The following is a 26,796-nucleotide window of genomic DNA, read 5'->3' as shown; positions in this document are numbered from 1 at the left end:
AAAATCCAATTAACATTTTAATTGAAGCTCCATTTTGCTCTGTACTTCAGACATGCCATGGAGGGTAAATCATATTGTTATGAGAAGTATCCAGAGTGTTTTCTAATGGGTAAAACACTTCATCAATTCAATAGTAAGTAGACTGATTAAAAGCCAGTGAGAAAACAATGTCATATTGGGCACAATATGTATACCACGGTTTCTGCTTGTTTTGTGACTGTCTGCTCAGATTGGTTGCAGAGCAAATTGAAGGGCCAGCCACCTCTGCTCATCAGGATAGTTTATTAAGGGACATAATTAATGGTTTGCCACTCAAACAACAGTGAACAATATCAATAGGGACATGCCCTTTCCACTGTTGTTCTGTCCTTGGGAGGTCAAATCGAGACAGAGAATACTCAATTATGGGCAAACATGGACATTAAAGCAGACCCAAATTGATGAGAACACCCAGTTTTAATTAAAATACCCCGTTTTGAGATGTGGGTCACATCCACAAAAAGAAAAAATGACTTAATGTTACACTTCTCATGTTTTATTATCTATGTCACACCAAACTGACCAAAGCATATCTGAAGTGAAAACTGAGTCAAGTCAGTATTTTTATCTGAAGCTGTTTCTCTGTTTAACTCTCCACTAACTGAAATCAACATTGTTAAAATGTGGTGCCATGGACAGGCACTGAAATCATACCTAAAACCTATCTGACACTGACTGTAATATGTGACAAATTAAACTGCTGTGTCTCCTCTCCAACAGGATGTCTCTCCCATGAGGGGGGAAACCTTTGGGAAGATAAATGTGATGCATCCTCCTCTTCAACACGTCATACTACATGTCACATTCCATGGATATGTATTTACAGAAAGCCTTTAAAAGCTTGGTTACCAGTGGTGAGGGGCTGAATTTGGTTGACTCTTGGTCAATGAAGTCTCTTTTGTGGCCCTCAAAGCCTAACACAATGAAAGCCTTTGATGTGAATGCTCCTCCAATAGCTCTGCTCACAGCAGTCATAAAACACACCATAAATCTGCTCCACAATAACAGCTTCCCCCTCCTCTAAAGACAGCCCTGGAATACACCTCTGCCAGCTCTTCTATCAAACAAGCACAATTGAGGTCATTAAAACCGTTTCAATGAAAAACTAATGAAAAACCAAGGCATAGTAAGTGTGTTTTGGTGATATCTATCTATATCACATTACTACAACTTGTTTGTCAACCATGTTCATTATTCCAGGGCGAAAATGTAGTTCATGAGGAAAAGGAGAATGTACACACAAAGCCAGACTTCATATGTTCTTTCTCTTATCTCTCTAATAGGTTTAACCTCAAGCTTTATAAAAATACTCTATATTGAAAAAGTATTATCCATTCAAAACAACAAATATATTCATAAAGTACAGCACTTTAAAACCTACTCACTACAGTAGCCTTGTGTCATTCTAAACAACAGCTGTTGCCAAAATGGAGGAAGTTTCAGCAGTCATATTTATCGCCCCTCTCACAGTAAGACCACTCCATGACAAAACAAAACACATACTGTAGCAAGAAAACAAAAAGGTACAATGGGACACATACTGTATTTAACCCCCCCTTTATGCTTTCTAATCCTGGTTTAGTGCCAGAGCTTCCTGATTCAAAATTCAGCTGCTGGCCACCTGGCTGACCTCCTCTGGCCACAGATGGTCAGTTGTCCACTGCAGTGGTGTGGGACTCTCTTTCCTTCCACACTCTCCAACGTGGCAAAATGAATTTGACCCAGAGGCCAGAGAACCAGCATATGCCCAACACCCCTTCCTCAGTCCCAGCTAGCAGCTATTTCTAAAGCTGTTGGGGGGACATACATTGGAACCCAGGCCGGGGCCGTTAGGTCATTGGGGGGGGGTTGGCTCCTTTCTGGACCTCTGGACATGAGCCCCCACAACTCACATGAAAATACTTTTCCTTCCCAAACTAATGGGCTTTTCTGATCCTAAAAATAACTTAAACATGCCTGCTGAGGACACAGAATATGTTTTTAAGATCTTACCGGGACTGGTCTTGATTTATGTCTACTAATATGGAAGTCTAGTGGCAGATGATAGCGACCAGACATTTTAGTCAATAAACCAAAGAGCATCTTTGATCCGAATCCAGTTTAAGGAGGACTTGCACTTTCAATGTGTAAGCATGCATTGACTAGAACATATTCTTAATCTTACAATTGAAATCCAAAATCAAGACAAATGTCATCAGCAACAATTACATCATAGGAAGGGTGTACTAGGTGGGGTCTACTCACCCAGGCCTCCAATTGTGTGCCTGTTGTCCTGGGCACGCAGCTGGATGGGGGAACTCTCAGCCTGGCTCTCCTCGTGGTAGAACAGCCTGTAGCCTTGGACGCTGACAGAGTTTCCTGGTGCTAGCTGCCAGCGCACTATGATGGTGGTGCAATTCAGAGGCTCCAACTGTAGCTCAGGGGCCAGAGGCACTGTGGGGAGACACGAAGAAGAGAGAGATCTGTGGTTAGAGGCACTGTGGGGAGACACGAAGAAGAGAGAGATCTGTGGTTAGAGTCACTGTGGGGAGACACGAAGAAGAGAGAGATCTGTGGTTAAGAGTCACTGTGGGGAGACACGAAGAAGAGAGAGATCTGTGGTTAGAGTCACTGTGGGGAGACACGAAGAAGAGAGAGATCTGTGGTTAGAGTCACTGTGGGGAGACACGAAGAAGAGAGAGATCTGTGGTTAGAGTCACTGTGGGGAGACACGAAGAAGAGAGAGATCTTTGGTTAGAGTCACTGTGGGGAGACACGAAGAAGAGAGAGATCTGTGGTTAGAGTCACTGTGGGGAGACACGAAGAAGAGAGAGATCTGTGGTTAGAGTCACTGTGGGGAGACACGAAGAGAGAGAGAGATCTGTGGTTAGAGTCACTGTGGGGAGACACGAAGAGAGATCTGTGGTTAGAGTCAATGTGGGGAGACACGAAGAAGAGAGAGATCTGTGGTTAGAGTCACTGTGGGGAGACACGAAGAAGAGAGAGATCTGTGGTTAGAGTCACTGTGGGGAGACAAAAAAAGAGAGAGATCTGTGGTTAGAGTCACTGTGGGGAGACACGAAGAAGAGAGATATCTGTGGTTAGAGTCACTGTGGGGAGACACGAAGAAGAGAGAGATCTGTGGTTAGAGTCACTGTGGGGAGACAAAAAGAGAGAGAGATCTGTGGTTAGAGTCACTGTGGGGATACAAAAAGAGAGAGAGATCTGTGGTTAGAGTCACTGTGGGGAGACAAAAAGAGAGAGATCTGTGGTTAGTCACTGTGGGGAGACAAGAAGAGAGAGATCTGTGGTTAGAGTCACAGTAAACATCAGAGTATTTTGTTATATATTTTTGTGAAGATGGCGCCGACAGACATGGCAGCTCTGCTTCTAGCTCCTAAGCAACTTGGTAGTATTTTGTTTTTTTTGTGTGTTATTTCTTATTACAAGCATTTCGCTACACCCACAATAACATCTGCTAAATATGTGTATGTGTAATACCAATACAATTTTATTTTATTTATTGAGTACAGGTCTGAGGTAAGGTTCAAACAGAATCTGTCTTTTTATTTATTTATTTTTTAGTCATTTAGCAGAGCCATGTGTACTACTTATTTACAGAGCTCAACCTGCATGAATATTCCTTTTTATTCAGATGTCTTTATTTTAACCAGCTCATCTGAAATAGTACCAAGTCAAGGGGGAATATGAAACCCACCCACACCCAACCCCCACTACCCTATCAGGCCTTCTTTGCCTTAAGCCCAATGGCCAGGCCATACCATTGTGTTCAAGAAGGTCAATTTGCTTCATATTCAGATACCATTCATAGCCTTGCTACTATTGACAGTCTACAACTATTTATAAAGAAAGGTTAGCTAGTTCTGAACAAATTAAGGACTTGTTCAGGAACACATTTGTTTGGACACCCAAATTATTAGGAGTAAACCACTTAACATGGCAGAAACATGCTAATTTACATTTCCCAGAAATAATTTGCTGGACAAATAGGGGCAAAGTCACCAAAAAGTATTATATTGTAAGAGATGCAGGGTGGCAGGCTGGGAGCAAGTTGACTCTGTAGCTTGTCTTCTTCCTTGAAAACAGGAATGCTCTCCACCCAGCTGCTCACTGGTTTTATCTGATGGAAATAACAGGCTCCCAGCCTGCAGCCCCCAACCAGAGGCCCATCCATACCATGCCCCAGCCTGACACACAGATACACAGCCAGGCACAAACACACACTAGCAGAGATGAGCCAGGTCCTCAGTTCTACTGACAGAATACCTATTCAGCCGACATGATCCTGGGAGAATCCTAGAAAATATCCTGTTTGTTTCCAAAGGGACAGAGAGAGAGAGAGGGGGCAGCAGTCCCCTCCCCCACCCCTAAGGCTTAGATGGAGCTCTAAACAGCACTACTCTTCCTCCCACCCGGAGGCCTGGGTCCCTCTCTTTTATGACCCATGACTGAAGCCATTCCGATGTTACTGACAGAGAGGGCCAAAGGTCATGGAGTAACAAATGCAATGCCTTAACAGGATTATTAGAGCAAGCTCTTCTCATGGCTCTCTCTCACACACTAGGCAGAGGACTAGGAAGAAGAAAGGTTTAGAGATAATCCAGCCTCTTTGCTCCTATATTGACTATGTGCAGAGGGAAGTGTGCTCTCACTGTGCGCCTGCAAGGCATGATGGTTTTAGTGTGCATGATAAGTCAGTAGAGGAAGTAAGGACTTACATGTTTATTTCGGTGATGTGGCTGGCAAATCTAAGGTTGAAATTCCGGTTCATCAAAGATGTTTTGGCTTACTTATCTTGTTCTTGTTTACATGTCTTTTGACTTTGATTGATTAGAAGTCATACAGTTGTACTCCTATCTGTACAAACATCATATATGCACGCAGAAACCTAGTCATAAGAATGGGGCACACAGAGCACATGTTTAACTTCAGAAAAATAATTGATAATGTGCATGCCTGAAGCATCGGACCATCAGGGAGCAGCCAATAACTTATCGCTACTACTGAGGAGCACGTGTAAGTACCTTTGGCGCTGGATGCCTTAGGGGTGCGGTGGGAGGTCCAGGCTGTCTGTTCCCCCCAGCCCACACTAGTGGCTGCAGCGATACGGAGGAGGTAGATGGTGTCGGGCTGCAGGCCCTCCAGGAGATACTGGGTCTTCTCCCCAGGAAGCTCCAGCTGGGTGACGGTCTGGTCGGCGCTGGTACGATAGGACAGGCGGTAGGCCGACACCCGGCCGCGGCTTAGCTTGGCTGCAAGGGGCTGCCAGGACACCTGGATGTCTGTGGGGCTGCGGCTGGTGAGGCTGAGCTCTGGGGCACGCAGGGGCACTGTGGAGAGGGAGACAGAGCCGTCATGTAGAGGCTTATACAGTCACCAACTTGTTCATTACTGTGTTACTGTCTCTGTATTGTGGTTTCTGTCTATATTTATGGTTGTTTTGTATCATGTTTTGGTGGGGACCAAAGGAAGAGTTGTGGTTGCTAAAGTAACAGCTAGTTACTGAGATTATAATGAATAAACCTAGAGACACAAATCAGCTCACTGTGCATCACACTCAGTCATACTGGAAAATCTATTCAGTAAGTCTGAAAGTGTACACAATAAATAGATGTGATCTGATTTAGACTGGTATCAATCATGTGACAGATGTTCCCTTAGTCAAGGACAATAGAGCAGTTATTTTCTGTGGAATATGTAAGAAATGTAATTTTCCTTGATCATAAGTGGTGGTCACGGTTGCACAGTGCAGAAACGTTTCATGGGGTGGTGTGAACTGTGAAGGGCCCTTGTGGGGAGTTAGATTATAGAAGAGAGGGTCATTCCTGATCTCTAAATATCAGCCTGACTAATGTTTAACCAGCCGAGTGGTCCCCCATCTAATCCTTCCTTATTAGACTCCTCTATTCCTCTGGCGGCCCTCTTAGAGACGACCCCAATTAGACAGCCAGGGGTCAGCCGCACTAGATTCATTACAGGACCCACAATACTGCCCACTCTCTACAGCCTATTCATTACAGTTTAAACACACTGGAAAACATCCTCTGAGTCCTCCATTAGAGTGATAGAAGACCTTACAGTAGCACTACAGGATCAATATGAAGCATTCTCTTTACTATTCATCTGGGGGTGTTTTTATTCATCATGGGGTGACAGTTATGGCTGCACATTACCTCTGGTTCCCTTGGGTTACAGCCTGATAAAGGCCAGGGTGGACTGTATGTTTGTGTATGTGGGAGCTAGCGACGAGGCCTCACCATCCTCCAGGGTGTGCTGGAATACATGGTCCGACATGCGGCTGGCTCCCATGGGCATGTAGGCCACGATGTAGAAGGTGTAGTTCCGCGCTGACTCCAGGTCATCAATAATGTACCGGGTTGTGTCGTTGCCAATGACAACCTGATATTCCTCGTTGTTCAAGCCTGGTTTGAGGGAAGAAAAGGGCACACATTTAATCAATTACCACCCACAGAGTTCTAGTTGTTGTAAGCTGCATGTACAGGCAAGGAGTTCAGAGGGGATCTGGTCCTTCAATGCAAACTCTTTAGGGCGCTAAAGGGGGAAAGGGGCCTAAAAGGGCCTATGAAGATTTGCATACATTCTGAGTACAAAGACAACTTTTGATAACTTCCCATAATCATCATTCAATGATATCTCTCAGTATGCAGAGCAATTAGAACATAATCACTTTGGCTTTAGGAACCTCCTTGTCTGAGGCGCCTGATTCTTACAAAGATATGCTGTACACCTGTCTCTAACAGTGGGCTTCTGGTCCATTCAGTATGGACAATATAAAAAAAAGTGTCAACTCAATCAAACTGGTTCCTTCCCCTTTTATAGACAATTTCATCAACATTGCTCAAGCCAAATTCCAGCATTCAATTTTCCCACATTGCTGGCTACGCCTAATAGCAGTTTAATTAGCACAGATTAGGAAGGTCCCACAAAAGACTCCCTTGTAGCCAGGACGTATTGAATCGTTCGGCCTGATTTCTGACCTGGAAAACAAGATCCTTGAGAGTAAACAGAAAAGGCCTTGTCCAGGGGCCTGAATGGCCCAGCAAACCTCCTTGAAAAGACACACAAAGCCTCCCTCCCAGTCCAGCTCACACTGTCCCAGTGCCTTGACAGAATCTCCTCTGTTGGATTAGCACACTCCAACACACAGACTAATTAGTTCCTCCTTTCATTAGAACCTCCATTTAGTGCCAATGCTCTGTGTCTGAGACCTCAGGTGCAGAATGCTCTGGTGCTACCACTCCTGTCAATCTCAATGGCCAGTCATTCTCTGGGACCGGACAGAATGTGTCACGTAATCTTAATCAAGTGCACCAAATCCTTGACAGACGGCAGTTATTTAAGGAGAAAGGAGCAGATTTTCTAACTTGCTTCCGTTAATGTCCTTATCCTTACATAGCCTAGCAGGTGTTTCTTTTGCTGCATGGATTTTGTACATTTGGCCTATACAATGGAATTCCATAGCCGGCAACGAACAACAGTGCCTGAATGAACTGGATAACATTTGTGCTGAACTGTTACATTGTTTGAATGTGACTCTTGATGCCTCTTCATCAACAATACAGGTTCCCAGGAAAGATAAAGGTCCAGCAGTCAATGACTGGGATTTAGTGACTACAGTGCAGCCCTTGTATTCTCATGAACGGTTCCTGTCTATCCTGCATCTCATCTAGTGTAGGGGGTGCTGCACCTTTAAAACTCATGCACAGGGCTAGAGATCGCCTATGGAAGGCCAGTCCTGTTTGTACAGAGTAAGCTGCGGTAATCATTATTTTCCTTGACCTCTGCCCAGCAACCAACTATTAACAACAGATGGTCAATCTCCCACATTCCGTTCTGGGGGCAAGAAGGAAGCGGGAGCATTCAGGACTCTAAACAGTGTTAACTTTTAACTCCTGGGGCTACAAAGGCCATTCATATGGAATGCCCCAATACATTAACTATTTCCTGCCAACATCAAAAATAGTTTCTGTTTGAAAAAGTACAAGACATAGAAGAGGCTCCCCCTGAGCTGGCCATCATATCTCACCTTCAGCCTTCATGTAGTGCACAGAGTAGGCGATGACTTTGTCTGAGTTGTACAGCGGCCTTTCCCAGGCCAGCAAGATGGCGGAGCTAGATACAGTGTTAGCCCGGATGTCCCTGGGCGCGCTGGGCCGGTCCTCTGACATCACCACTATGAGCCGGGCCATGGACAGCACAGAGCCCTGCTCATTCTCCACCTGGCACTGGTAGATGGCATCATCCTCAGGGATGATCTGGTTGATCACCAGTTTACTGTGGGACAAAACACACAGATGGCCATATTAGACTTCTGTCCCTCCTCCAGCTTCTCCTACCAATACTTAACCCGTCGCTTACCAGCTCTATCATTCCCTTTCAAATCAGAAACCGTTAACAAGCCAAGGCAGTGGTAAGAGCAGAGGAAGCAAATTAGTGGGAAATCCACTGAAATGCCATTAGCACGTTTGTAAATTATTCAGCTTCCTTTCTACTGTGGGGAAGGGCTGATGAATTTTTCATTGGGACTGAGTTTCCAGTCAACCAAGACAACTATCTGTAGGGTAAAGGAATTAGGGATTCTGTTTCAATTAACATACAGCAGAACATCCAATATGGTTGGTGGTTAGGAGGCAGGGATTTCTAAAACAATGGGATGATCATATAAATAAACAACAGCGAGGGAGACAAACAGGAGCAGAGAGATATTAGCTAGAGTAGATCTGGTGTTAGAGCTCAGACCTGTTGTACATCTTGATGCGTCCGTTGGAGTGGACCTTCTCTCCATTCTTCAGCCAGGTGATGTGGGGCAGGGGAACTCCCTCAGCCTGGCACACAAAGCGGGCCGTGCCCGCACGCGGACGGGTCAGGCTCTCCGGCCACTCCACCAAGGACGGAGGCGCTGGATAAGGGAAACGTCATAGATGTAACAAACAGCAACAATGATGTCTGTAATAACAACTGACACTTTTAGCAGCTCTACACAGACGACTAACGTGTTTACCTAGCACAGTGATGTTGGCTGTGGCGATTGTATAGTTGCGCGTGCCAGGGGTAGTGGCTCTGCACATGTACACTCCTCCGTGTTTCGGTTTGATGTCAGAGATGATGAGGTTGCCATTGCCCAGCACCTTGGTGTTGAACACATCGATGGACTTGCTGTCGGCTCGGCTCCAGGATATGAGGGGTCGGGGATTCCCTGTAGCCATGCATTCCAGGATGGCACTTTGGTGCAGGGACACAGTGGCATTCTGGGGCCCGGCGATGATACGAGGCCTCTGAGGCAGTTTGGGGCTTGGAGCTGTGGAGGGGAGACAAGATTTTACCAGGGTGCCCACTTCACTACTCAACATAAATATAACTTGGCTTTTATTAGGCTTATAATGTTTGATGCAATGCTTGTGAATATATTATGTTTAAATCTGAAAAGAGTGCTAATTCTCCACTATCTCCCACCTGGAGTGACAGTGAGGGTTGCCTCTGTACTCCGGCGACGGTTGGCAATGTTGGTTGCCACACAACGATAGTTCCCAGCATCCCCTTTTTCCACCCCGTGGATCTGCAAAACGCCGCTGGGCAAGACTGTGATTCTGGGAGAGACAAGAACACAAAGACAATCAATACAATTGACATCATAGATATTAGTGGATGAGCACACAGCTCTGATATTTCTATCCCTCTAACATGTACAGTTTAAAATCATAATACACTTTGTGATGTCACGAGAGGCTGTGTCCTGGAGGGACGTTACGTCCCCCTGAGGTGGCTGCAAACCCAGACAGCTATGGCTCCATCTGCTGGTATGGTCGGGAACTCCACCCCTCTATGGCCAATCTTCCCACGCAGCTGAAACAAATGAGGAGCTGATGAGCTGAAGGTTTGGGAAGGGAAGGGACACAGTCTCCAACCTGGGCTCTCTGGAGGACAAGAGTGCTGCACGTCCACTTCCATGAGGAAAATATAAGGATTTGGAGATACTTACCTTTGGGAAATACTCACCTTTGGATATATGCACCTGTGGAAATACGTGTGGGTTGTGAAGTAACACAGTCTCCAACCTGGGCTCTCTGGAGGACAAGAGTGCTGCACGTCCCACTTCCATGAGGAATATAAGGATTTGGAGATACTTACCTTTGGGAAATACTCACCTTTGGATATATTCGCCTGTGGAACTACGGGAGAGACATTGGGAAGGACTTTTTGCTGGGTTGGCCACTAGCTGCAACGTGGACTACAGTAAGGCTGGGGAAAAGTTAACTGAGCGAGTGAGAACTATGATTTTGGATGTGGAAGAGACATCCCTGAACTGTTAACCCTTAAAGAGCCACAAGAGAACAGAATTTGGTTATATTTTCGATTAATTTCCCAAGACCTTTAATAAAATCCTTGTTTTGTTTGAACCTTGTCTCCTTGCACTACTTGAGCAATCCCGCTGAAAGCTGTGTAGCCTCTCGTGACGTCACAGATGGTGGAGAATACGGGCACGCTCAAGCGTTAATAGTGCATGTCAGAGGAGGATACCGAAGGTTTGATCACCCAGTTTTCCAAGTTGGCCGTAGGCTCCCCGCCGACTGAAATGGAGGACATATTGAAAGCCCTTGTTGCTGGCCAGCAAGCCCAGATGCAAGCAACCGTGGCTCTCTTGGAGGAGCAAAAGACAGCCAACCTTCTGAAGGCAGAGGAATTGCAGTTGCAGAGACAGATGGTTGTCCAAAATACCCGCCCAATAAAGGCAAGTGACTTTATATCTAAGATGGGAGCTACCGATGACATTGAGGCATACCTGCATGCATTTGAGGCCACGGCCACTAGGGAAGCCTGGCCCAAGCAACAGTGGGTTGGTCTGTTAGCCCCCTTTCTAACCGGGGAATCGCTGAATGCTGTCCGGGACCTGGGCCCTGACCAGGTTACTGACTATGATGCCCTGAAGTCTGAGATCCGCAGCAGATATGGACTCACAAAGTTTGGTATGGCCCAGCGCTTTCACGGCTGGACCTTCCAACCAGACCAACCTCCTCGGGCGCAGATGCATGAACTTGTCCGAATCGCAAGGAAATGGCTGGATCCGCAGAGGAATAAAGCAGCGGCGGTGGTGGAGGCCGTTGTGGTGGATCGTTACCTACGCGCCCTGCCTTATGAGGCAAAACGGGTCATCAGTCAACAGGCCTTGACCACGGCTGATCTGACCGTGGAAGCTGTGGAAAAGTACCAGGCCACAGCGGAGATGCTGAATGCTTCCCGAAAAGACCCCAGGAGTGCGGCCCCACCACAAATGGGAAGAACCCGTCCCCAAGGACCCCCAAGGTCTCGAACCCAGCCACGTCAGGACTTATCCCGGCTCCAGGGGGAGCCAGAAACCAGGCGGGTCCAAGAAGAGTACACCAGGAGGGGGAAACTCGACAGTGTTACCGGTGTGGGGAGATGGGACATATCTCCTGGCAGTGTCGGAAACCAGCCGATGAACCTATGCCCACTGCGGAGTCCTCCAGCTCAGCACCCACACACCGTTTTGCCTCGCTCTTGGGAGTCGTAGATGGCGGCCCAGATCGACCCCCCCACCTGCCCGGTAACTGTGAATCACCATGATGTGGAGGCCTTACTGGATTCTGGTAGCCGGGCCACCCTGGTGCGTAAGGATTTGGTGGGCCCAACGTGTCTGACCCCGGGGAAAGTCCTCCCAGTTTCCTGTGTCCATGGGGACACCAGAGAATACCCCATTACTGAACTTACAATGACCAGCACACGGGGAACCATACACACGACGGCGGGGGTGGTTGATTCCCTCCCCGTCCCTGTCCTAATTGGACGAGACTGCCCAGCCTTTTACCCACTCTGGAGAGAGTCTCAGGAGAGGATAACCCGAGTACCTCGGAAACGGAGAGGCAAGACTCATCCTGGGAAGGCTCCGGTGCAATCCTCCGAATTACTCACTCCCGCCCGGGCTCTGATAGGGATGGCAGGTGCCCAGACCGACACAGAGACGGAGCTACAGAATCTGAACAAAGAACTGTCTGGTCTGAAGGGGACCGCTGAGAGGTATCGTTTGTTAAAGCAACAGTTAGACATGAAGACAGAAGAGTTAGATATCCTCCAGGCTAAACTCCAACAGAGCTCCTTCCATAAGCAACAGGAGGAGCTGGAGAGGCTGCGCAGGACCATCGAGGAGTGTGAGGAGACCCTGCGCAGTAGTAAGGAGGTCCAGAAGAAGGCAGAGGAGAAGTACAAGGTGTTGGAGAACAAGATGAAGAATGCGGAGGCAGAGAGAGAGAAGGAACTGAAAGCTGCTCAACAGAAGCTAAACTCTGCTAAAACCAAGGCTGATGCGTTCAGTAAGAAACTCAAGGAGAGACAACAGGAGGCTGAGTCCCTGGTCCTAGAGGTGGAGGAGTTGAAGAGAGAGCAGGCTGGCAAGCACCACGGCAATGCGGACGCCCTCTCCCGGCGTGATGCCTTCTTCGCTGCCTTTACCCCGACGAGGACGTCGGTCCCGAGGAGGGGGATGTGTGATGTCACGAGAGGCTGTGTCCTGGAGGGACGTTACGTCCCCCTGAGGTGGCTGCAAACCCAGACAGCTATGGCTCCATCTGCTGGTATGGTCGGGAACTCCACCCCTCTATGGCCAATCTTCCCACGCAGCTGAAACAAATGAGGAGCTGATGAGCTGAAGGTTTGGGAAGGGAAGGGACACAGTCTCCAACCTGGGCTCTCTGGAGGACAAGAGTGCTGCACGTCCACTTCCATGAGGAAAATATAAGGATTTGGAGATACTTACCTTTGGGAAATACTCACCTTTGGATATATGCACCTGTGGAAATACGTGTGGGTTGTGAAGTAACACAGTCTCCAACCTGGGCTCTCTGGAGGACAAGAGTGCTGCACGTCCACTTCCATGAGGAATATAAGGATTTGGAGATACTTACCTTTGGGAAATACTCACCTTTGGATATATTCGCCTGTGGAACTACGGGAGAGACATTGGGAAGGACTTTTTGCTGGGTTGGCCACTAGCTGCAACGTGGACTACAGTAAGGCTGGGGAAAAGTTAACTGAGCGAGTGAGAACTATGATTTTGGATGTGGAAGAGACATCCCTGAACTGTTAACCCTTAAAGAGCCACAAGAGAACAGAATTTGGTTATATTTTCGTTAATTTCCCAAGACCTTTAATAAAATCCTTGTTTTGTTTGAACCTTGTCTCCTTGCACTACTTGAGCAATCCCGCTGAAAGCTGTGTAGCCTCTCGTGACGTCACAACTTCTACAATACTCTCAAACACCCTCTAAAGATAAAGTTAATGACATGGCATGATAATTAAATAATGAGAATGCATACCTTTTAGTTGCCAGGGGTAACGTGACCCGATTGAACTCCCAGGTGATGATGGGAGGAGGGCTTGCAGTGACTTTGCAGGTGAAACGGGCGACTGATCCTTCTGTCACCACAATGGATGTTGGCTGATTTATAAAGGGGGAGATACCTACAGAACAAAACAAGGAACGGTGAGACACTGTGTACTACAAGAGTAGACACATTCTCTAATGTACAGTACATGTTTCCAAAGAGATGATTACTAGCAATGCAGCCATTAGATAGCAATAACTGTGAAATTATGTGTTTCTAATATTGTATTTTCCCTCATTTGGATCTATAAGACCAATCATCACAAAAATGTATGTTGATGGCCCACTATCCTCTCTTGCTCGGCAGCTCATCTTGGTGGATAAGGTTAAATGTATTTATATCAGTCAAACTAAGCCTCTGTATCTTAGGACTTAAGGGCACTATTCAGTTAAAATGGAAATCAATTACATTTATGGAAATAAGGGAATATATTGAGCTACCAGGCATATCTTATAAATATAAATTACTTCACTTTCAGGTTACCATCTCACTAAAGCCTATACTCAGCAAAGGCCATCCCACTTCAGTCTCTGTCTGATAGTGAGAATGCAGTGCTGTGAAGCTGAACCTCATTCTTTGAATTTTCATTGAAAATAGGGAAATCTATGTGCACAATAATACCGAAATGATCACTACCCCAACTGCCATCCCCTTCATTCATATAATTGTCCATGAAACTACTTGCCAAGGAGCTGCCATGTCCCAACAAGAAAGCTCTATCCTATTCAAATCAACCTAAATGCTGTACATTAGCACTGAGATTGAACATTTGCCAAGAATAATCATAAGGGCTGAAGCAAGATCTGAAGAGCCCCACAATCCATCCAACCCTACCCCTCCAAGACAAATTATCTCCCTGACCTCCTCTCCTTACAGCCTAGACAGAGTTCATGTGTTGATGCATTGCCATCAGTATGGAAGAAAAAAATGTATGCACTCACTAACTGTAAGTTGCTCTGGATAAGAGCGTCTGCTAAATGACTAAAATGTAAATGTAATCAAGACAAAGTAACAGGAAGCCCCTTTGCCCTGAGATGTAGGTTAGTCCACTATTGAAATCAGCTGTTGTTTTTTCCCCCTTACAAAACCTTGCCCTGTCTCTCACCTTTTCTTTGAAAATGCATAAGCTCCAGTTCTCCCTCAGATGAGGTGTTATACAAGCACCAGACATCGGATATCAGACGGGGTTCGCAGGGCCCTAACTAACCTAAACAAACCAGCATGTTACATGTACCTGTCAGCTCATCCTAGCTGGAGCACATTAAACCCTGAGGAGATCAGAGAGCAGAGGAAATCTCCGCTAGGCCCATCTTATTAATTAGCTCCTCTACAATGCACATCTACGCACATGAGCAGAGGTCAATCAGTCAAATGTGTGCCGTGCACACAAACTTTTAGTGGCCCACCTAATGACTACTACTAATACTTCAACTTAAATAAAATACTTCATACGCTTGCTGTAAAACTCTTTATATTTCAACAATCAAATCAAATCAAATAAATCACATCAAATTTTATTGGTCACATTCACGTGTTTAGCAGATGTTATTGCGGGTGTAGCGAAATGCTTGTGCTTCTAGCTCCAACAGTGCAGTAATATCTAACAAGTAATATCTAACAATTAATAATTAAGCCCACAGATGGTGATGAGGCCATGTGGAGGAGGAGGGGAAGCTTGATCCATTTTGTTTGAGATCATTTATTCATTTCCCCCTCATGGAGCAGCAGAGTTAGGGAAGATCCGTCAGTGAAAGATGATACTGTAAATGAGGCCTTTGACAGGCCAGATGAATGGCCAGTGGGAACCTAAACGGACTGCTCTATGCTAACAGTAGCATTAAAGGACAACATCACATGTAACCAACCCTCACAGACACACAGTCCTTTTGGGAATAGTGCTACCTCTTCACAGCATCTAATTCCTAATTAGGCCTACCTGTAGGTCTATTCCTAGAGAGACAATATATATTATAAGGCTCATATGCTTATAGCAATTAATACATCATTATAACTGTTGCCTTTAAGTCAAGTGTTTTACCAACAAATTATTTGCCACTGATTCCATACTTTAATCCCCCTGAGATAAAGAGGACCCCTGATGACAGATATATCTAAAAGTGATGCCCTGCTGAGTGCAGCCGGACGGTGATGATTGGTGGAGAGGTCCGGCAACATCCTGCTTGGATTGGGTTTCCCTGAAACTGATTGGTTGTTAGACACCACCTGAACTGTATGGAAACTAAACTCCATGAGAAACCTAATGTACACAGCGTGTGTCCCATTACTGATTTCACCTAAACCTTATCCACCGTTAAGAATGATGTTGCAAGTAGTTCAATGTCTAGAATAGATTGTTCATCGTTTCAAAAGATTAATAAAAAAGAATCTAGAACATTATGTTTCCCCCCCTTTTCAGTCACTAAGCAATAAAACCCCCAAAAGTCATTAAGGTCATCCACTGCTATCCACTCCCATCCCCCGTCTCAACTAATGAAGCCTCAGGTCAATAGTCTGTTAAAGTTACTGTCCAGTGAAAATATCACTTTTAAAAGTTAATATTATGTTAACTCATAACCGAATAATGGTGTTGACTCACGATCCTATACTCGTATTTGTGGCCCAAGCATAAATTGGAGAAAAAACACTTAAAAAACCCAACATCAAATTTGTATCTCAAACAGACCGTTTCAAAAATGCTTTCTATTTCCTCATGGAGGATGGCCAATCCCATGGCCAATCAGCTGTCTACTCTGTTGTTGGGGTACGCACACACGGGAAACACTCTTTTCATGCCACTTCGATACCAAAGTGACTTTTTCATAGCAGGTTAGGAGCATTTACGCAGCAGATTAGGATAATTAACGTAGCAGATAAGGAGACTGAGGTTAAGGTTAGGAAAAGGGTTAAGGTTAGGGTTAGCAAAAATGCTCTCCAAACCTGCTACGAAAATCATTTTGTATCGAAGTGGCGTGAAAAGAGTGTGTCCCACGCCCACACCATTCCAACACAGAAAAGCTGCTTTTTAACACATTTTTTGAAAGGAAAACTATTTAACTCATATTGTAATTAATAATACGTCATATTTCATAGACATCTGGAAACACTGGACAGTTACTTTACAATAAATGATGGTGCTGCTGCTCTTGATACAGACCTCAATTTAAATCCAATTTTTGGAATGACTGAGATAAATAAAATCTTTACCAAAAAGCCCCAGGGCTGGATAACATCAACATAATTGTTAGATTAATTTGGATTTTAAGAATAATGACTAAAGGATTTCACCCCAAATACAGTATAAATATTAGAATTATCATGTAGTGTCAACCCACTAACAGAGGGGGCGGTACTAAACATTCAAGGGTGAAGGGGAAGGCGGAAACTGTTTAGAAAAGTCACCTAAAGGTGGGAGGAGTCAAGTTCAGGAGGTATAAAATCGTATGTTTGTGTCTTTGGCGCCCGAGCTCTCCATGAATAAATATACAGATAAATACTTGTGGGTTGTGGACCTTGAATCATTGATGATTAAAACCAGAGCCTTACAACCTCTGGTAATGATTCAAGCTTAGGTTGAATTAGAGATAGAAATTCACATGACAATAATTAACATAAACAAATCAAACCACTCCTGGCATAACTGGGACCCAGTGCAACCAACGGACTAGGCTACATCAGTGAATTACTATATAAAGAAGACTACATCAGAAATACCCAAAACAAGTACCACAAAACCCTCTTCACTCATTTATTACTCAGAGAAAAAGGAATCACATAATTCAAAGATACACGTGACATGTGTTTTCAGATTAAAAACAGCTGCATGTTTTCAGAATGCAATGCACACCACTTAAGTAATGGGTAAACAAACAGACTGCAGTGCTCTTTGACCTCTCTGCACACATCCGATGCTGTTTGTGCTGCAGGGGCGAGGAGCCATCAGCACTCACAGATGAAGAGGCAGTCTGAGGGGAGGGGAGAGAGGCATCAGAGTATATATCTCTCTCTCTCTCTCTCTCTCTCTCTCTCTCTCTCTCTCTCTCTCTCTCTCTCTCTCTCTCTCTCTCTCTCTCTCTCTCTCTCTCTCTCTCTCTCTCTCTCTCTCTCTCTCTCTCTCTCTCTCTCTCTCTCTCTCTATCCAACTCTCTCCCCCCCTCCCTTGGCTCAGTTATCTCGCTAGCCCAGAGTAACAATGAGATGCTCTCCCCAGTGTTTGCCTTCGGAGGCTCCCCCACTAACTTTATCACAGAAATTACCCCTCTTCTCTACATTCTGCACACAAAAAAACCTGAACGCACATCAAACACAGCAGGCTTGCCAGGGGATAAGAGAGAGGGGGAAGAGCCAACAGATGAAGAAAACATAAGAGGAGCCGTGCAAAGATTATAAGGAGCTCAGATTTAAAGCGAGGCAAATCCTCACTAGGTGCAAGGTTCATAGTTTCTGATTGAACAGCTGTTGCCACTGACATCAGAGAGGACCCCAATCTTGCACCTTTAGTCATTGTCTGAATAATTGAACATGAACTATTACCACACAAAAAATTTAACAGACAATCAGCACACAGCACAGGTGGTGTGCTTCTAGCTGTATCCTTAGCAAACCTTTCTCAGAGTACTACTTAAAAGCAACGTAAATCTCAAGCACTGCTCTCGAGAAACCTTGCCTAAAGGTAAACTCCACCCCGTCATAAAAACACTGGATTGTGTCCTGGCCTCTATAACGGCCATGATGGATAGCTGGACGTAACCTGGGTTTCCAGGTGTTGTGGTGCTGAACAGCGGGAAAGCCCTAACTGCCAGACTGGTGAATCCTGATCAGCGCACTGCACTCTGACAGCCACTCTGTGTCGTCTTTAGGAAGGCGGCAAGGGGTATTCTGTCCCTCCTAAACGCAGCTGACCCTCTGACATGTCAAGGTAAAGACCTCCTAGTTTTTTTCACTGGCCAGGGGCAGGGCATGCACCGTTCATGGGCAAAGCCAAAAGGAACCCAATTAATTTGGGATCCATGACCTACATTCTCTACCCTGACCAGTTTTAGAGAGTTGCGCCACTTTGCCTTGAACTTTTATTTGCAGAGCACTTTACTTCTAGTATTAGACTTCCAAATGGTTGTGTGCAACCAGTTGCTGTAGAGTCCCATTTCTTTGTGTAAAGTTATTTTGAAGACAAGGGGACTGATCTTTTCACTGAGCCCCTTGCCACTTTGCTTTGGGCATTTTTAATTGAATTAGTTGTGAGCTGTAAGGCCTCTTGCGCATCAGGGCCAGTGCAGTCCTCTGCAGAGGAATATTTGCTGTGGAGAGAAGTGCAGGCAGGCATTGGATTGGGAGCGTCATTGAACGGATACAGGGGCCCATCCCTCAGCAACACGCTCCCACGGAGCAACAAAATGTGGAACCTCTAATCAACATCAAACACATTCCTAAGTGTTGCACAACAGCAGCAATGCAACATGGAGGCATCCGTCCCAGTAGCCCGGGGCCTGGGGCCATGAGAGGATGAGCTTCCCAGATACTCTGTCTCTCTGAATAGTCAAAAAATGCTGGATTGACAAACAGAGAGATCCTTATTGATTATTGATTAACTACTAAGTCTCGGTCTAAAATCTATTCTGCTAGGGCTTGTCGAGCTGTGGTCACTGCCGTGGCTGCTCAAAATATGCGATTAACCGTCTCCTTTGAGTGATGATGGTTGCCAGAGGCGGCACCTAATGCTCCTAAATGAAATATTAAAGCAGATGAGCTGAGGCTCACACTACAAGGACTAGATTATACCTTCAACTACCTCTGTCTGCCCATTTACCTCTTCCAGTCACCTTCCAGATGACCTTTGAAACACATTAAGAATCAAATGCTCTGCATTGCCAGCAAATGCTCATCATATGCACCTCCCCCCTGGAGCTTTGGGTGTCCAGTTATTGAGCAAGGCCTCCATGAATGAAAAGGTGACTTGACTATTCTCCCCCTTTCACAATTTGTTTCTGTTACTTAATGATTTAATTCAACCACATAGAGAATATATAACTATCAAACCCACCTAGCTTAAAATGTCAAAGCATAATCGATCGGTTGAATAATTTATTGTTTACCCGGATGTTTTGCCCAGTTTGTTTCTAATGAGGGGGTGAATGCCTGCTCCAAGCAGCACAAAAAAAGGATCTGGCCATCTGCCCCTTGCAGTGACCCCACCTCTGACCTCCAACCTCCACAAATCCTGGCCGGCACACCGCCCATCCAGGCAGAGCCCTGCAAGGCCACCCCAGCACTGCTGCAACGCTAATGCTCCCCTGCTGGCAAACTGCCAATCAATCACTCAGAGCCTCCTAAAACTGCCTTCCTACAGATACGAAATGCCCCCGCTAACATCCTCTTTCTCTTCAACCCTGTCCACTGCCATTCCATACTGGCACAGTAGAACAATGCTTTGCATAATGCTTTTCTTCATTTAGTTACTGTGCAGATGGGAGATGTTGGGGCTGGTGCGGAGTTGCAAAAACAAATCTGTTACTATTGATCATGAACAAAGTGGTGATTCACAATAAATCAAATCTCTAACACAAAACATAATGAAGGGCGTTCCATTATTAGTAATGACCATTTAAAACCTTGTCTAAGGATTTGCGGCATGCAGACTTTGCACCCTTATCCTAAGAAACAGAAACAAGTTTGACAGCAACAAAAAAATCAGTGAGTGACCACTGAACACTCTTTCACCAATGTCCGAACTAAACTATAGAATTATTCCGTGCTCTGCCTCCCAGCTGGCCATTCTCTTTGTCTTCCAGTGGCAGACGGGCCTGCTGAAGCCAAAAGCTCAGCAAACATCAGGTCAGTGGACGGGTCAAGCCCGGACAAAGGTTCCCTTAGAAACTTCAGGGGCCAGCTCTGTCCCCCTTCCCCCTGGTCACTCCAGCTAAACGTCCTGCCAAAGTGCAGGGTTATCAACCCAAACCCCCCCTTCCCACCCCACCCTGAGGACATGCTCTTTAACATATGGGAATCCAATATTCAGAGTAGTTGTATGCTCTCTTCTAATTACTATAGCTTGAACGATCACACTGCAGGCACAAATTCTACCTCATTACTATGTTGGTTAAAACAATTCTCAAAATGTGGTGGAAAGAATGTGTTCTATACGTGCTGTATGGAGAGTTATTGTTATGGAAATGTTCAACACAGCCACTGAGCATGCCCAATGAGCATTAATAATCCACTAATAATAATAAAAAAAGAATATACGTATGGGTGGTCCTCTGTAGCTCAATTGGTAGAGCATGGCGCTTGTAACGCCAGGGTAGTGGGTTCGATCCCCGGGACCACCCATACGTAAAAATGTATGCACACATGACTGTAAGTCGCTTTGGATAAAAGCGTTTGCTAAATGGCATATTATTATTAATATCTTCATAGTAAAGCAAATGTTTATAGTGTGCAGAGTCAGTATATGTGTGCATTCAGATATATCCCTCTGTGGTCAGGGGTTTACTTTGTTGTTCTCTAAGCTGTAACTCAGAAACATTCCATGTTTTTTTGTTTTTTTTAGGGACAGAGGAGCTCAGAGTTTAGCCAGGGCGTCTGTCAACAGGTCAATGGCTGCTGCTGCGCTCTGCTCTGCAGCACTAATTTCCTCCAGGCCTCTTGGTTCCCAGTGGTAGACAAACGCAGTAAGTGGTCAAGCAGGAGACAGCACTGAAGCTTTTCTATCCACTCCAAGGCCCTGGCTACGTGTGTGGCTTCTCCTCGCTCCTGATTGGAACAAGGTGGATGAGCACTGAGGCCAGATCCAGAGTGGCTGGTCAGGGATCTGCTCTGGCAGCTTTGTCTAAGGCGATCTGCAGAGCAATTGAGTGGAAACACTGGCCCTAATCCTGCAGATGACCTGGGCCAGGCCTGCAGCTTCACTACGCATGAATGGGTAGGGACTGGAGTTGGTCCTGGTCAGGTCATGTGGTCAGGAAACACTCTTGACCCTACTCATAACACTAGCAGGCAGTATGTCCACAAGGAGATCTACAGTTATCAATTAAAGTATAGGGGAGTATTTAAAACTCCCACCCTTATGAGTCATAAGTGACAGGACAAATAACATTACTGCAAGTGTTAAACAGTAGGACTGAAGGATTCTTTCTTTGAATAGCATTGCAAGAGAGAGTAAGAAGGAGACATCTATTTATGACTTCAACAAAAATCCTTGGCCTCGACCTCAAGGTCCTAATACTGACAGTTCTGAACAGTTCCGTACTGAACCCAACAGAACATTTAACCACTTAAGCGTTCAACGTCATCAGACCTGTCAGAGGGCTCATCAAGAGTCATAACATTTCATTTCAACCAATTTCCAGAAACATTTCATTCAGTGATAATTACTATGATGTGACAAATGTTTGGTATAGTGATATTGATTCATGCTATTATTTCAAATGAGGGACAGCAGATCTGTGTCGTGGGCTGTGGACAGAGTGGGCAGTGAAGGGTTCAGCATGGGAGGGTGAGTGGGTGGGGAGGACCGCTCCTTTCATGACTTCATATGCAAATGAACCATGAATGGCCTAATGCTGGGAATGAGAGGAAACAGTTTAGGAAGCAAGCAGTAAATATCAAACTGTTGAGGTTTCATGTAAATGGTCACTGCCTTGGGTTGCTGCCCACATTTTATGAATGGTCAAAAGTAGGATCCCAGAAAATACCAGAAACTATCCATTAAGATAAGAGGAACACCCAGGTCTGTCTCTATTTTAAGTGGGACTAAGTCATGTAGTGCTTGGGTCTTTTTCTGTACATTGGAATGCATCACACATCAGAATGAGTTCTATGTATTTAACACAATGTAACAAGAATAGCTCAGGCTAGTCTCTCTCCCTCGTAACCTTAACTCTGAGTGGAAAAAAAAGGAGCTTGTTGTCAAATCGATCATTTGCTTTGTTTCCTTGTGTTGCTTTAAAGGAGGCTATTTCTTGAGTTTCAAATTGAATGCCTCCAATGGAACAGAACCCAAGAAACTCTTGAGCGATGAGCTCCTTCATAATGTTCAATGACCCAACAACACGTTTGTCTAATCCCCCTTTAATAAATAATAAGGGCTCCTGAAAAAGAATGCTCAGCCTGGCAACTGAGGGGAAGAATGCAATGCTGAAAAGCCCCACAAATCAATCATTGGCCGGGCGAGTTGGGCTGGGCTGGGCCGGGCAGCAGGCTGCTGGAGGGCCCAGTGGTCATTGGCCCAGGCCAAACAAAGCACATACCCCATGAGCACTGTGACCTCGAAGTCCCCTGGGCAGTGGGGGCGTGGGGTTAGGAGAGGGACACTTGCCCCCTCCTCCCATCTCTTATCTGGTGTCAAAGTTCTCCAATCATTCAACATCAGCCCTTCACCCACCAGAGACAGTGCTTTCATTGTGTCTAATCTCTTCATCAGAGTGCTGGTTTTAAACAGTCCATTTTCAAATCAGTACAGTCTTCTACTTAATTATCGTGTCATGCTTTGTTTCTCTAAAATTAAAACAAGTCACCACAAAATAAGGCTTTGTGCTCAAAATCCAATAGGAGATGGTGCCAATGGAGTAAATCTTGAAAGCATAACACATTTTTTGGCTAGACACTGATTGGGTGGACACTGATAGGGGACTGTTGAAGTAATTGATAAATGAGAAGGAATGTCTAGCATTATTGCAGGGAGGATTTAAATTATGAGTACTCTCAGTACCTAACATCTATTGGGCAATCTAAAGAAACCTTGGACCTCTGGAACTTCGGTCCAAGGAAACCATGGAAACCATTCATGTCCCACAGATGCAGATGAGGGAAAAAAATAAGCCATGCTCAGAGACTTATTCCTCTTAAATAATTATTTCAAACATTCACGTCAATCCATTACTGTGCCTTTAGGTTTGCTTTTCCTTTATTGTGACCCTAATGCTGCAGAGCCTCTGCAGGTCTAATACATTCCTTAGCAACCAAAATAAACACTGGGGTTGTGGTCACACAAGGAGAGAGCTGGTGGGGTCAAACAACCATTTTGTTGGAGTCACGAAGTATGCTGTGGAATAGTCATTTGGGTGCTCTATTGTGGACCACAATATGAAGTTAGTAAACTGTTCAGCATTAGGAATCTTTTCAACCATGTACTCCGTTTTTTTAAAACCTGTATTCTGTATGCTTACTCCAGAGGCAAAGTGTCTTTGCACTACATGCTTGTCATTTATGGGGGTAGTCAAAAATGGTCCCAAATCCCTGTTGGAAAAAAACTGCATAGACCAGCATACATTTCAAGCTGGTCCATGCTGGTATTTGCTGGTCCATGCTGGTCTATGCTGGTCAAGCTGGTTTGACCAGCATGGTCTAGCTGGTTGGCCAGCATGGTCTAGCTGGTTTTGCTGGTGATCAGCCTTCGCTGTGTTTTGGACACTGGTGACCAGCCTTCACTGTGTTTTGGACACATACCAACTTATGCTGGTGTTGCTGGTATATTGGTGACTAAGCTGGTTTTAGCTGGTCAAGCTGATCTGTGTGTCCAAAACACAGCAAAGACTGGTCACCAGCAAAAACACAGCGAAGGCTGGTCACCAGTAAAATGACAGGTAAAGCTGGTCACCAGCAAAAACATTTATCTATCCTTATCTATCCTCTCTTATGACATCAATGAGCGAGATATATTCTCTCCACTGGTTTTGTAACCTCGAAAAAACATAATTTTCGAATCAACTAAAAACATCCCAGCACTCTCACGGTAAGACCTTGCATCGGAACCGATGGATAAGGATATGGGCAAGGACATGGATATGGTTTTACAATGTATGTGTATTGCATAACACCATGTGAACCTCTGGAAACATGGTATAGGAGGCCTGGAGGGATCATACACATGAGACCATGTCTCTACGGAGAACCCCATCAATCTGTGGAGGCCTATTGACAGCACTCATGTGGTTAGCTACCAAGTCACATGGCCGTTGATCAAGACACAATCCCCTCTCATCGTTTCCCTCAGGGCAACTGACATTTAATGTCTGCTCCGAGGACAAAGGGATTTTCAAATTGTAGAAACCAGATCTTAAAACAGAACTAGCCTAAGATGGTGTTAGGGATGGTCTTCCCACATTTATAACATAAAACAATGAACTCAATTTGTTGTTATTTTTTGTTAAATAATGCCACTATCTTTCTAAAGGCCAGAGTCAGAAAGGACTTGGCAGCATGACTGATAATGAGGGATATCTTTTAAGGCCAGAGGTGAGAAGAGCCTCTGGGCAGAAGGTGCAAAAGGTCCCCACATGTTGCACTATCAATCTTCCTGGTGAAGGATGCAACACATGAAAAGCTCCCTGAGCCATAGTAACGCTCACTCGGAAATCTTTTCACAGCATTCAATGAGGAGTGTTTTTTCAATGCAAACAGGGGCGTCATAAACCCCACCTAGGGCACAGTAACATAAATAAAAAGCATCTTAAGACCTAAGGATACACTGTATGTTAAAACAAATAGGCCATGTCGGAAAGTCATATCATTTACAAAAAGTCACTTTCTCAACTTAAAAAGAGTTGATTGAAAAAGCATAATTGAAGTTAGGATTATCAAATTAGATTTTCATTTCCAAAAACAAAATTAAAAAAGTTTAATCAAACTCTGCAGTGCCATTCTCATAATTACCCTTCCAGCGGTGAATAGGCCCAGCTGTCCTAACCATTGATCTCTGGACAAACAAATGCCCCCCAAATAACTCATTTTAGTCAGGGGGCAGTTTGGGGCAAGGCGGACAAAGAAGGCCAGAGTGAAAAGCTTTTCATGAATTCTTCAGAGTAGCAGAGCAGAAAATCATAGTGAGGAGACCACTAGCCTCTGCCTCACTGGCTGGCCATGCAATAAAGTTAGGCCATTTAGACAGTCAAGGAAAGGCTGTGGTATGAGGGAACGGCAAATTCACATTTGTGTGTGTGTGTGTGTGTGTGTGATTCTCGACAACCCCCACTGCCACCTTTGTTTTCTACCACTGAGCATTTCTCAGGTACGTGCAAATTTTATGAGCTTCCAGATAGACCGTCAAGCAGGTCTAAGTGTCCCTTTAAAACAAGCCTGTAAACTCCGCTGGCAGCCTTTATCACCTCTTAAGTTCATAATATAAAACAGAAAACCCTCTCAATTAATAAAACTACAAACACACAGCATCCTGTAAAAATCACAGTAAGGACACAGGCCACTGTAATACCGGGCTGAAACTTGCTGTATAGCATGTGAGAGGGTCAGAGTAGTTTTAGTGGCTTTAAGGCAGTCACTGTTTTCATGGACCTCATGCAAATCTAGGCTCATTAACTCTGTATTTTATTGGTATAGCATCTACAAGTCTGTGTGGCATCTTCCAAAACAAAAAAAGATTGATGTTGTATTGCACTCAATTGTCCTGATAGTAATCTCGGTTAACCCAGAACTAAAGTAATTGGTCAGCTGCTCAATTAAGTTTTGGGTCCATACATGTTAAGAGAAGGGATCAAGAGATGCTAGAACGAGGAGCGGAACCGGAATGATTCCCATTCCTTCCCCACAGATTCTACGGTACCAGTTATGTTTACGTAGATCTGTCCACGAGAGATTACCCTGATAGTAATTTCAAAAGTACTTGTAAAGGCCCAAAAATACAAAAATAGTAACTTTTTCTCTTTTACATATAAATCTAGGCCTATCTGGAAAGCAAAAATGTTATCAATGGTGTCTGTTAGTTTTAGAGGTCTTCAGTAGAATTCAGCTTAGGGAACTGAACCAGGACAGACACATTCTTGTCTCTCAACATCTACTTGTCAGTGGATTGTCAGGATCATATCAGACAGGAGATCCTAAAGAATAGTATTCCAACCTGTGGGCTCTTCAGGAACCTCACAGTGGTAAATCATTTTAACAATTTCACAACTAAATCATTTCACAACAATCCTGCCCAATTTGACATGTATCAGGACTTAACTTTTCCATGTACAATTAGAATTAGAGACAATCACAATATTCTTGGACGAGTGCATGGAGGGGCCATTTTCTGTCTTAAGTGCCACGTAAAACCTCAGGTTTCCCTATGAAAGGGAATGCAAGGGAGGGAAAAAAAGGCACATTCTTTTGTGCAAAAGAAGCACAGAAAAAAACATGGCCTGGGGGGTGGTGTCACTCGGGAACAGGGTCCCTAAAGAGCAGCTCCACTGGCCCTTTAAAAGAATAGGCAGCAGGCTCATATACGTGCCACTGGGAGAAAAAAAAGCATTCCAAAAGAACAATTCCCCAGTGATCATGGAGCAACGACATGAAAGCCCAGTCCAGTGAATAAGGGTCATCTGCTCTTTAGCACTGGTGTAACCGGCATCCT

General features: G+C 44.9%; 1 protein-coding gene across 1 annotated transcript in view; it reads right to left on the bottom strand.

Moving 5' to 3' along the window:
• The window catches only part of LOC121540890 (protogenin A-like), a 43,037-nt gene that overhangs the window by 12,688 nt on the left and 3,553 nt on the right, over positions 1–26,796 (bottom strand). The window contains exons 3-10 of the mRNA XM_041850012.2: positions 13,389–13,533; positions 9,514–9,647; positions 9,062–9,358; positions 8,800–8,959; positions 8,087–8,334; positions 6,297–6,461; positions 5,064–5,369; positions 2,284–2,472 (exon numbers count right to left, since the gene is read on the bottom strand). Of these exons, the coding sequence (XP_041705946.2) occupies positions 2,284–2,472; positions 5,064–5,369; positions 6,297–6,461; positions 8,087–8,334; positions 8,800–8,959; positions 9,062–9,358; positions 9,514–9,647; positions 13,389–13,533 (1,644 nt within the window). The remainder of the gene's footprint in view (positions 1–2,283; positions 2,473–5,063; positions 5,370–6,296; positions 6,462–8,086; positions 8,335–8,799; positions 8,960–9,061; positions 9,359–9,513; positions 9,648–13,388; positions 13,534–26,796) is intronic.

This window comes from Coregonus clupeaformis, unplaced genomic scaffold (genome assembly GCF_020615455.1).
Source record: "Coregonus clupeaformis isolate EN_2021a unplaced genomic scaffold, ASM2061545v1 scaf1263, whole genome shotgun sequence".
In the NCBI taxonomy this organism is placed as follows: Eukaryota; Metazoa; Chordata; class Actinopteri; order Salmoniformes; family Salmonidae; genus Coregonus; species Coregonus clupeaformis.
This window is presented reverse-complemented; position numbering and strand designations above follow the sequence as displayed.